Here is a 13,072-nt window from a genome sequence, read left to right on the forward strand (position 1 = left end):
GGCTCAATTTCATGGAAGCTACATATTCATACAGCTAGTCATCCCTTGTATTCATGGGGCTTGATTCTTGGATTCCTTCTGGAAGCCAAAATCTGCAGATGTTCAAATCTCTTACCTAAGAGGTCATGGTATTTGCATAGGACTACTCAATCCTCCTGGATATTTTAAGTCAACTCCAAATTTCCTATTATCACATACAATATACACAGCATATTTCACTATACTATACAGTTATTCCACTATACAGATTGTGGAATAATGATAATAAGAAAGTATACATGTTCACTACAGATGCAATTTGCTTTTAGAAAATTTCCCTCCTGCTGTGGGTTAAATCCATGGATGTGGAATCTGTGGATAATAGAGGGCCAACTGTATTTCTTTGAAGGATGAGATATGAAATATGACAGGGAAATATATATAATAGAAATGAATCCTTGTTCATAATCCTTTTGTTTACTGTGTTTGGACCTAGATAAAATACTTAAGTACTAAATTCCAGTGTTACTGAGAATGGATTTATCTCGGATGTATACTACATGGTAGTTACGTTGAAAACTTTCATTTCTCCCACTAAAATAAATTATTATTGCATAGTATTTCCTCAATTTAAATTTTTAGTAAGTTTTTGGTCATTGCATGTAGAAAGAATTGAGATATTTAAATTTGGATTATGTTTATTATTTTCATCATTTATTTAGAGTATGGGAAAAGAGATAAGACTCACTATTATCAAAAGCTTAATGTTAAATTGCTTATTTTCTGCTCATAACAACCATGTGTTTTGTCTATTGTGTAAATTAGAAAATTGTAGTTTAGAAACGGTACATAATTTACTCAAGGGCTCTCAGATGGTGAGCAGTGCAGCAGGCTTCAAAACTGCATCCATCTAATACCACTCACCTCCCATCTACTAACATGCTCTGACCTGTAAGGGACTTGTGTGTGTGTGTGTGTTTAAACATTTGTAGGGTTTTGCATTTCTTTTAGCTGTGAACTGCTTTTGTTCCTACTTTCAATTACACAGAGCTTTGTCCTTTTGTTTTAACTTTGAAGGCACCTTCAAACCGAACTTTCAACACCGTCTAAGTAAGAATGGGAATACACAGTCTCAGGGAGATAGACTCAGAAGATAGAGGGTGTCCTGTGGTGCCTGTGGAGGGAAGAAGGAAGCCGGAAGTGCAGGCCAGGGGTGCTATTTCACAGGTGCTGAGTCAGAGGCACAGAGAGAAAAATCAACCTACCCATGGTCAGTGAATGAAGGCTTGATTCTGCTCCTGCATGCTTCCTTTTGGGCCACAGCCAAAGGGGTGGAAGCTGCTGGGGGGCTAAGATTCCTGTTCCCTCGAGTTCACCCTGCACAGTTAGAGGGGGTGTGTTCCCCCACACCCTTCATATGGACCTGAGCCCCTGCTCTGGGTCATCTCTGAGTCACTGTTAGCTCCATGGGTCACAGCACCATCTGGGAACTTGTAAGAACTGCAAATTCATAGGCTTTCTTTAAACCCAGAATTAAAACTCGTATGAATGGGTGGGGTACTAATTTCCCCAGTGCTGTTGATATTGGTGAAATCTGAAAAGCATTTTAGCTAATGGGTTCACATATTAAATTTTGCAATGTTTTGCTGGGTCTTAGTTCATTCTAATGGATATTATTACATAGTGTCTCTTAATATTGCAAAGTAACAAAATTTCTAAAATGCTAAAGCATTGTATTTAAAGGATTGTCTTTATAGTTATAAATTATCACTTTGTATTGCCAATTTGTTTCTTTGATATGCTCAAGAAATGTTCAGTATGTATTCCTCAAGGGCAACTAGGTTATATTCCCCTAACACATGCTTGCACATTATATTTTAGCCTCATAAGAGCCAGCATAGGCTCAGAACAGAGATGAAGCTTGAATCTGTTCTATTTTAAACTCATTGACCTTCACTAGTGACTTTGGACTGGATACAGATAGGCCGAGTGTGGGGTCAGTACCTGGGATGTCTGAGTCTCATTTATGAGCACCTGGGTTCATTCCTGATTTAGGCTTTCAGCTTTTCTACCCATGTGGCAGACCTGGATTAAGTTTCTAGATTCTAGGTTCGGCCTTGCCCAGACCTGGCTATCATGAGCAAGTGGAGATGGAGCAGCATATGAGAGAGGTAGCAGTCTCTCTGTCTTTCAAATAAACAAAATAATTTTAAAAAGCCTACTGTGTGATGGTGCTCACCAACTAGGGTAGTTTCACATCTAAAACTGTATGCATATCTAACTACCTCTACTTTCATTGTATCTTCCTTTTGACCTGAAGCTTACACATGAGAACCAAACTGAGTAAATTCTTTGGGATTAAATGTAGTCATCTTTAAATAGGGTCATTTGTATACATTTACACTCCCAGGGATTATGTGAACACTAAGAAGACTGGAGCAGGTGAATGTTTTCTAAAAGCTGCAAGGTCCTCTGTAGACAGAGCATGCTGTCTATCTTGAAAAAATTTTCAATCTTCTAAACCCTTCCTCTTCTTGCTTACAAAAAATCTCAGGTAGCATGAAAAGATGATTAACTTATAAAGTGAATGGTGCTGGCTGGATCACGCTATCAAAACTAGAAGCAGTTGGCAAGTTTTCATGTCCTTCTGCAGTTCTAGGTACTAACTGTTATCTCTCAGATAAAGCTGTAAAATCTAAATAGTAAGAATGGATACATGCGTGGTAAATACAAAGAACCCTGCAGTAGTAAAGGCTGCTGTGCTGTGAAGCAAGGCTTCCCGGGAAGTGGGAGTTCAGCTGTCTGAGAGCTGGGCAGGGTCCCTGAGTCCAGAGGGACGGCAGTGCTTCTGCATGGCACCTTCACACCTCAGTTTTCTAAGGGTCCATTGATTACAGGTAGGAGCATTTCCTGTGAGTTCAATTTTTACCTAGTAGGAAATCTGAACTGGGAGATAATTAGTAGGTTTTCCTTGAGAAGTTTTATTAGATGAAAATTAAACTCTGTGACCAAAGTCCATAGGAAAAAAGATCATCTAAAAGAGAGCAGAATGCCAAACAATATTTAATCTACGTTTAAAAATGATCTCATGTAAAACTATTTGTGAGACTAGGTTTAGATACACTTTATATTATATTTTATCCTGATTATAAAGGTATATAATGAAATGATGATTTGAAGTTTGACTAAAAACTTGTATGACTGGATACAAGCTCCAGTATCTGAAATACAAGTATTTGAAAATAATAATTTCTAAATGGGCATTCTTGGAGGCCTTGTTTTACAAAGGCAGTTAAAGAAAAAAAAATTCAACCCTAGACAATATACTTGTGTCATAAAAACAGATTATGTTTAATGTGCTATTTGATCACTGTAATTATTTTTGTCTCAAGATTTAAACTTTGTATCCTATAATGTTTCAGCTTATTAAAGTTTCATTCTGGAGGCCAACACTTGGGCAAGAGAGAAGAATCTCAAAGTATTCTTGGTGTGGTTTTACAGTCTGATATGTGGTTTTTCTGAAGTACAACTCCTAGAGAGGCTGTATTTCCAGATGACTGGCAAAATGACTGCTGAAATGCATTAATTAACCTTTCCGTTCACATAAAAGTGTTTCATGAGAACAAATGTACACAAAATGTTATCTTTAATCATGACTCATAAAAATTGGTTATTATAAACATGGATTTTACTACTACACATGTCCCCCCTGACAAATGACAAGGTCTCATCCCTCCATTAAAGATAATTAAGACTGATTTACAAGGGTCTCAGAGCCCCCCTATAGGTCTCTCCTGCCTGTCTGCTTCTGAGGTGACACTACGATGAGATGAGAATCTTACAGTAATAGCCACTAGTTACATGGACTATTGATACCTAGGCTGAACGCCTTTTAGTTCTAAACTTATTTCATAAAGCCAATTTTAAAATTAAATATCTAGAGTCTGTGGAAGGAGTTAAGGCTCCACCTGAAAGGTCCCAACCATGATGAAACTGGTAAAATTAAGCCTTTTTTTAAAAAGTTGTGATCATCATGGTTGATCATGTGCTGCTTTCAGCTGAGACTGCAAATGGCCATGCGTTCCATATGTTTAACTCCAAGGTCTCATAGTTTTCTCCTCCAAAAGCCTAAATCATAGAAATTAAAGAAGTCTCAGATTAGTTATCAAAGCTCCTCATCAGTGAAGGTGTTTTGTCAAGGTGAGTCTGTGAACAGTAAGGTCAAGATCATCTGTGGTCTTGCACAGCGGAATGACAGCACTGCAGGCTCGGCCTCCAGCATGGGAGGACCTCTGACACTGGGCAGGTGTGAAACCAGCAGGGACTGCTCAGAACAGAGTCTGCAGCCCCCGATGGCCTGGGCTACCTGACTGACCTGAGGACAGTTATTTCACCTTTCATGTCTCATTTTTTTTCACCTGTACTGGAATCTACCTCTTCCAAGTATTAGATGACTAACATGGTTAATTAATCATAAGCAAAGAATTTACAATGCTGCCTCACCAGTTATACGTGCCATATAAACATTGACCAAACATTGCAAGTCATTTCTTTCTAGAGAATCTGAAATTTATGTTAGAAAACTGATTTGTGCAAGGAAGGAATAGAGCAAGAGAACTGTTAAAGCGCTAGTGAAGAAAACTTCGTGGATCAAGTTCTTAAAGTTTAGATTATTTTGTCTTCTCTAAATGAGAATTCTATCCATGGCAGACTTCCATGATTATTTAAAACACATATTGTCTCAGCATGTCTTCATTTTTAAATCTACTGCATATTGCAAAAACCGAGTTCTGCAGCTTCTCAGAATGAGCAGTTAAAAGCAGAAACAAGAAAGACTGAACGGGTGACCCTTTAGGCTTTACCTTGCGTAACGGTGTACCCACTAACTCTTCTTTATTTGGGATTGTGTTTTTCATGCTTACTTGGGAAGTGCTGTGTTTCTAAATTCACATATTTCATGTGTAGTATTTTTGCAGGATAGAAATTCTAAAAACATGTGAATGTTTGCATGGCCAGCAACTCATTGCACTGGCAAACTGGCAATATGGTACCGTTGATGCTATTCCTTTCAGTCTCATTTCTCTCTCCAGTTTGGCTTGCTTAGAACGTTTTAAATATTGGAGACCCTTGGTTGGGTTAAGTAGGCAAAAATAGTGTGCACAATTTGTTCTCCAACATACAGCCACATATATTAATGCTTTTTCTAATGAGATATATAGGAAACAATACTGTTAGAATAAATTGGTAACTAATAAGGATGATACATTTTAAGAGAAAATTTTAGTGCCGTTCAACCCAGTCAATCCTCTGTTTTAATTTCCTCAGGCTGTGAAGTGCTTGTGGTGAGTGAGCTCTGAGGGAAATGAGGTTAAACCTTGTGCACCTGTTCCTCATGTAAAAGGTTCTGGCTGAACTTTCTCTTCTGCATCTGGTTTGTAAATAACGGGAAGCTGGCATGATTGATTTATTGCCCTTCTCCATTGTACCACAGCCACATCCATTTCTTCTTCTTAGGCCAGACAAAGAGACACACATTTTCCATATTTCTCTTGGAGGTCTGCTGAGTGAGTCCTGTAACATGAATATATTTTTAAAAGTCCAATTAAGAGGAGTGATGATGCAGAACACATTATCCCCAGAGGAATAAAATCCCTAAGTATACAAATTTGGAGGTGAAATCTTTTGTAAAGATTGCCATGTGCTGAAAAACACGCAGACATACTCTCAGAGTTTACTATCAGAGGTACATTATGTTTTTAGAAAATATACACTTTGTGGTCAGAATCAACATCGTTTGGGTGCTGGTTATATAGTCTGCTCTCCACCCAGGCCTCTTGGATCCTAATTTGCATTCTAATAGGATCACAATTCATTCCTATGCAAATCTAAGTCTGGGTAATATGGTTATTTGACACTTGAATATTTTACAGATGGACTATATTTAATATAAAATAGAACAATTTCCCCTTATCAATGCAAATAGGAGAAAAGAAATCCACCTTTCATAGTCCTAAAAATTTGAGGCTTAGTTGTCTGTTACCATGTTAAAATTAACAAAACATTTTCACTAAACTAATAAAACTGTTGCAAGGAGATGCTTGATAACTGATGAAAGCCGCCAAAAGTTAGATTGAAATCACGTATTTGGTTCAGGCAGGTACATTTTTAATGGAGGAAGAAATGAAAGATAGGAAGTATAATCCTTTTCATTGCAACATCTTATCCACCTGTTTCAGATTAGCAGGCTTTCTGGCGGACCTGATTCTGCCACTCAGTGTTTTCAACATCAGGCACTGTTTAGACACAGGAATAAATAAATAATATTTTTGTTTAACGTATTGTTTAATTTTAACATTAAAACATCATATTCCCAAATAATTTTATTATTACTACTACTACTACTGTTGTTTTTCAACCAAACACCCACCACAAACTCCCAGGAATAATGTAAGTGGTATTATGATAATGTATTGAAACAGAAAAAGTAAAATCATAAGGGAATAATTAACCAGAGTCTATGCTTACTTGCAAATTAGGATCCCTCATTTCATCTTGTCCCTTGAACACATGCAAAAACTAGCTGTGTTAACGTGTTGAATAAACAATTGAATGATGAAATAAATCAGAAATTTTATTAAAGAGCTAATATTTAGAAAAATTTGACTGCCCTCTAGTGGGGTGAAAAGCTGATGCAGAATGCAAGGATTTTCAACTGAGAGATTTCAGGAGAAAGAACAGCCTAGGTTCTGGAAATGTCTGGGTCCCTGGCCAATTCAGTATTTCTGTAGCAAATCTCTCACATTTTTCATATAGAGCCATAGATCCTGTGATGACAGAATCTTGTGTTGTTCCACAACCAGAAGTAAACTGATGTGAGCTGGGCTTAGCTCTCAGCAGCCTGGGGCTGGCCATAGCGTGGTCCAGGTTTGTGCTGTTAACCCCCGTTTTTTGGAGGCCAGCTCCACCCAGTCTCGTGAGGGCGGTGAGTTACCGAGCCGCAGGAGCCGCCAGTCTTAGGAAGCTGAAGTAAATAACAGCCATGACTGACAAACAGAATTTTCCTACAGGCTACCTGGATGCACCAATGCAAAAATGATTAAACATAAGATGCATTTAGTTCACCTTACATTTCATTTTCAATTGTACAGATTTGACTTAAAATTCTGCTAGATAGCTTCTGTCAGATATTCACTAAGCATATATTTGAATCCTAAATTATATGGAGAAAAATTATTTTATTGTATGAATCAGCTTGATGGGAATGGGAAGACATTTTGTGAATCTAAAAGAAATGTCTTTCACGGCATCTTACCATGGAGTAGGAGTTATCTGAAGGAAGTCATTTCATATCAAATGAAACACCTATTCCACAATCTAGCCTTTACTAATCGAAAAATCAACAACACACAAAGTAAAGTCCATTGCAAAATCATTGTGAATGTTGACTAAAAAGTTCTAGACTTTAATATCACAAATTATCCAGTGTTGTCATTTTAAAATGCACGTTTTAACAGAGAATTTTGACATTCACACACAAATACCACTAGGTCTGTCCATTCATTGCAGGATGCACAGTGTACTACCTGGGCTATAGAGTGCTAATTGCAGGTTCAGCTTACGCGAGTGGGTTTGCAATACACCGACACGATTCGTAGCGAAGCTACTGCTGTTTCTCCTCACTCTTAGTTATTTATATGTTCATTTAGAAGATGGCCTCTTCATTTGAGAAGATAATGGGGAGTATTCTGAGCACCTACTACACTCATGCTGAATACAGTAATTGTTTCATGAATCAGGAAAAAAAAAGGCCTCCGCCTTGCTGATTAACTGGTCAGGCTGAGCAACTGGAATGACTTTCAAATCTATCACGTGAATATTGCAGAGGTAGTGTTTCTGTTCACGGCCTGCAAATGCAGCTTAGTTACGGCAATATACATTTATATATATATCCCTGCATGTGTTAGCTATGGGGTGGGATTGTCTGCATAAATCTGAGACCATTATCACGTATCAGCAGCCGGAAGAAGAGTTCTGAGGAAAATAATGTAAATGTCACGCATCAAAGCCAGCATTTATAGGTTTATAGACACAACTTTATGCGGAGATCCTACCATCTCAATTATATATGCATGTTGCCACGCACTGCAGTACAATTTTCTGCAGAGAATTTTCCAGCAAGTTCCAGCAATCAATGGCACACACACTCTGCCCTTTGCAATCACACTAACACGCATAACCCAGACAGGTAGCCAAAATATAGTTGCTTTATATCTTAAAAGAAAAATCAGAGACAAAATTTTCTAGAGGGAGGAGAGTGAAGGCCACCGCGAAGGAGTGAATGCAAGGGTTCGTTCATCCTTAACCACAACCAATGTCCCTGCAAGGGAGAATAAAGCCACTGAGTCATGAAGTCATCACAATGCTGATCTGAAATAACAACACCGAAGAAGACGAATTTGCAAGCGCTCTCTTTCTACAGATACCTCTAAGTGGGTGTGCAGAGAGTGGAGACGGCCAGCCCTTGGACCCCATTCTCAGAGCCATTCTGGATAGGCAGGCGAACTGGGAACTGTGGCAAGCAGCAGGAGCTCAGGACACTGCGCAGAAAGCCTTCTCGCCGGCGGTCCCCGCGGGGGCGAGCGCCGCGCTCGGGGCGGGGCGCAGGGCGCCTGGCTCAGGGTGCGCAGGGCGCGGGGCGCGGGGCGCAGGGCGCGGGGCGCGGCGGCCGGCTCTGCAGGGCTGGCGGCTCTCCACGCCGCGCGCTCGCCACGTGCGCCCCCGCCCGGCCGCCGCCAGCCGCAGCTGCGAGGGTGGGGCCGAGCCGCGCCCGGTTGGAGAACGGGGTCCCGGCTCCGGAGACCTCGGTGGGAGGGAGGCCCGAGAAATCAAGGCGTGGTGTGTGTGTGTGGGGGGTGGGGGGGAACCGAGGGTGCACCGTGATAAGGTCCCGAGCCCTGTGGGCTGTGGGTGGCTGAGAAGAGAAGGCCTTCCCCGCACCCCCAGGGAAGGGTCACCTCTGCGGTGCCGCGGTCGGGCGGGGTGCGGCCGCGCCTTTGTGTGGCCGGGGCGGGGCTGCAGCCCGCCTTCCTGCAGTGCCACCCTCCTCTCTGCAGGGAGGGGCACGTGGCGCGCGGGGACCGAGAGCAACGCCCATGTGTGCGCACAGCCAGGGGGCTGTTCTGGGCGGCGGGTCCCGGGACCGCAGCCCACTGCACGGCCCCCCCATACCCACTACCCCGCCCGTCTGTGAGCCCCAGGTTTTCCCAGCTCCACGGGGAGCGTGGGGCAGAGCGGAGCCACCCCGATGGAGCCTTTTCTGCAGTTTCCTACCCCCCTTGCCCCCTCTCAACCCTCCCTTCATCCGCACCCTGGCCCAGCACGGGTGGAGGGGTGGGGGGTGGGGAGGGTGCAGCCCGCAGACCTCAAGGCCCCTCCCTGTCGGTCCACCCCCGGCTAGAGAGCGCCGCAACCACCGGTACTCTGCGCCTAAGACCCATTGCGGATGCAGGCCCTGATCGCAAATTTTATTCAGTCTGTTTTTCCGCTGTTTCTCTGACATAGGTCAAACTGGCGAATTTGTCGAGACGTGGCCCTCCCTGTCTGACCCATAAAATGGACATTTCACGTGGGCTTAACTTAAAACCTTGCCCCACTCTTTTTTTTTTCTTTTTGCTTTCTATTGAGTTTTGACACCTTTATCTCCATCATCCTGTATCTATCTTTAGGGTTCAGTAGTTTTACTTTATTATTTATGTATATATTTATTATTTTTCACCCCCTTCCTATCAAAGCATCTTTTTTTTTGCATCTCTGGCTAATCGCCCTATGCAACGTGTTCTGGAAAGAAAAAAACAGTTAAGTCCCCCTTCTCATCGCCCCCCACCACGTCACAGAACAATGAGGCCAGGGTGGGGCGGCTGGGTGTCAGCGGTCAGGTCCACCAAACCCAGGCCCGGAGGCTTCAGGGGCGCAGAGCAGAGCGCGAGGCGTGGTGCCGCGTTCCCGCAGGGCTGGGCTGCGGCGCGCCCGCGCCCCTCTCGGCCCCTAGGGCTGGGTGCGGCGTGGGGTGGGGGCGGTGCAGTTCCGCACAGGGTGGGGCTGTCCGCATTGTGTGCCCTGCGCTGCAGGTGCCTCCCCCCACCCACCCTCGGGACCGCTGGTCGGTACACAAAGAAACCCCACCCCACGCCTGGCGAGCCGCTGTCCCTCCACCGCGCCCCACCGCGCGCTTCCCCGCCCCCGCAGCTACCCACCCGCGCCCTCCACGCCCTCCCCGACTTCCCTGCTCCTTGCTCCCCCGGCCCCTAAAACAAAGGAGCGGAGGTCTTATCCCCAGCCCTTCCCCCGTAGCCTTACCTCCCAGCGCCGCGCCCTGGGACTAGCGGTTTCTTCGATGAGACAATACCCGGTACCGTAAAAATGTGTCCCTCTCCCCCCACCCCCGTCTCCACCCATTTTTCAGACAACCTAAATGGGACCGTTTTGGCTGCGTCTTTTCTTTCTCCCTCCTCCCCGTTTCCCCCTTTCTCCGTGTTCCTCTTCAGGGAAGAAATAAAGGACATTACAAAGCACTTTCCGAAATGTCCCTTAATCCTATTTAAGACAGACACTTAGGGCGGCCCCCTTCCCTAAAGACTGATCTGTAATATAAGATATGGAAACAATAAATAAATTCCCCACCCATGGCACGGAAACTTACCTGTTCTATCTTTTAAAAGAAATTCTTCCCTTTAGATTTCCAAGGATCCCTTCGCCCCCAAACTACCCTCCCACCTCGCCCAGATCTGCCTCTGCCCTTCTATGCTCTCGTGTTGCCTCAAACGTCTTTTTCTGTTTCTAAAATAAATGTCTCCAAACGCCTTCAGAGCGCCGAGGCAGGTGGTGAGAGGTGGGCTCCAGGTCGAGCCCAGGGGGAAGGAGCGCAATGTCTTACCCATTGCTGTTTTAGCCATTGTAGGACGCGCAGATGCTGAGCGTTGGCGAAGGCGAAGGGTCCGGCTCTAGCAGCGGAGAGAGCGAGAGAGAAGACTGAATAAGGCACTGAGTCTGCAGAGTGGGACCGAGCTAGAGAAAGAGCAAGAGGCAGGAGCCCATGAATAATTATCACTCCGAAGCTCAAGCAGATTGGCTCCCAAGGTCCCCTGACATGACTCCCGCAGAGTCAGAATCTCTAAGCATTAAATATTGATCTGCCAATGGTGCTGGAGTACAAAGTACCACAATGCAGTTTGAAATGGAAATCAGTCCTTCCCTGGCAGCTCCCCCCATGTTTGGGGACTGATAGTACAGTCCAAGGAGAGTGGCGCCTTAGCCCAGAAACCTCCCAGGAGCTAAGAACTGGGCTGTGCCCACCTGGGAATAAGGGTGCTTGACTTTGTTCACACATGTGTTACTGTCCCAGTAACAGGAAAAAGGGGAAAGGGGAAGCGAAGGCCCGAGAAGCCCTTCAAATATGCTGGTTGTTGGCCGGGGGAGGGAGGATTCTGTTTCGGAGTCCGTGTTTTTGCTATTTCATGGTTTCTCTTCACCTTGGCCTGTTTTTGGAAGGCTTTGGTCTCTTAGGGCCACTCTGTATCTGGCTGAGGTGGCAGCTCAGAATACCCGCGTGTTATGGTCCCTTATTTTCTTGCCCTGCTGAACCCAGATGTCTCTGAAGTCTTGAGGGTCAGTTTGGAGAGAAAGGCCTGTTCTTGGTTTCCACTGGAACAGAGAAAGGGCTTTCTTGCACGCTGGATTGGGATGGTAATGATGCTGCACTTGGGAACCTGGAGGAGGAGTGTTGAGACTCTTGTGCCTGGGTTCTGTCCATCTGCTAACAGTTTGGCTGCATGTTGGGTCACTGGGGAAGCCACAGGTGGAAAGCTCCTGCCCTGGAGGCTTAGGGTAACAGACCCTGAGACTTTAAGTATCTTTCTGGGACTCTAAAGACAACCCTGGGTATTAAAGTGTACTTGGAAATGGAAAGTGTGGTCTGGGGCATGGTTTTTCTGAAATCTAGAGACTCCATTAATATAGGCCAGAGTTCAAATTTCAGACTGGGAAATGTGTGATGTGTGGACATATTTGAGATATTCATTTGCAAAAAGTGATTTTTATGGAGACCAGGAATTTACTAATTCATTCTTCCCAGTGTATCTACTGAGCTTACCTTGAGCGTGGCTCTGTGACAATATATGAATAAAATTTTAGGATTTTTCTTGGTACTTCTTTTAAATTGTCATTAATTTAACACTTCTGTGACTTCACTGAATCCACGTTGAAACTGATTTTGATATTAGAAAAAAGGCCTATAATTGTTTATTCCAATGTATTTGAATGTTGGGAGAGCAGCGCATTGTTGCAAACATGAATTTGCATAAAATCCTGGCAAGTTTTACATTTTATAGAAACAATTGGGACTTTCATAATCAATGTAAGAACTTCTCAGCAGTTTTCTATCACACATTTTTCTAAATCTCATCCTAGCCTGGCGAGTAATAGATGGTTTCAAAGCCAAGAAATAATTTGAAAACAAGAGAACTGTCCTTGGTGCTGAAATAAATTTCTTCGGTTGCTAACTTGTAAGGCATTTTAACTACATGGACATCTTGCTGAATAATAGGAAGCTCTGGAATTGGAGTATTACTGATCTGCTGAATCATGCAGGAAATAAAATGGAGATCAATAAAATTATTTCTTGAGCAGGAATATTGAAAATTATTGTTTCTGTCATTGTCCAGGTCTGTGACTATGACACAGCAAGAGAGCAATATGGAAATAAGTAACAAGTTTCTGCATCTTTGTACCAATTTCCAACGTTAAATATGAGTTGGTTACATCTCAGCCAAGCAGTTACCAGTTGTGAAAGGAGGGGTCTTCAGCTTCTCTGTGTGACTCCTATTTTTAAAGTATTTCTCTTCTCCCTAATATGCCCCTACCCTTCAGGCTGTGTAATCTTCATGCATTCTTCAGATTCCATGAAGAACAAAGATTCTAAATCATGGCCAGTTATATCTTTAATAACCATAATCGACAGTTGAATGAGATCTATTGTACTATGAACACTATGAGAAAAAAATTCTACTCTTCTAATCTCAGAGGGAGGTCAGGAGAA

General features: G+C 43.3%; 1 protein-coding gene across 2 annotated transcripts in view; it reads right to left on the minus strand.

The window, feature by feature from the left end:
• STMN2 (stathmin 2) overlaps positions 1-11,047 on the minus strand; it is a 41,244-nt gene extending 30,197 nt beyond the window's left edge. Inside the window, exon 1 of one of the 2 annotated variants that reach the window (XM_040994137.1) lies at positions 10,913-11,047. In XM_040994137.1, coding sequence (XP_040850071.1) covers positions 10,913-10,931 — 19 coding nt within the window. In that variant the 5' untranslated portion in view covers positions 10,932-11,047. Of the gene's footprint in view, positions 1-8,462; positions 8,612-10,912 lie in introns of those variants that run through there. The other variant, XM_040994132.1, reaches the window with a different exon arrangement.
• Positions 11,048-13,072: the final 2,025 nt, after the last annotated feature.

Source organism: Ochotona curzoniae, unplaced genomic scaffold, assembly GCF_017591425.1.
Source record: "Ochotona curzoniae isolate NIBS_2020 unplaced genomic scaffold, NIBS_Ocur_1.0 contig_1071, whole genome shotgun sequence".
Lineage (NCBI taxonomy): Eukaryota > Metazoa > Chordata > Mammalia > Lagomorpha > Ochotonidae > Ochotona > Ochotona curzoniae.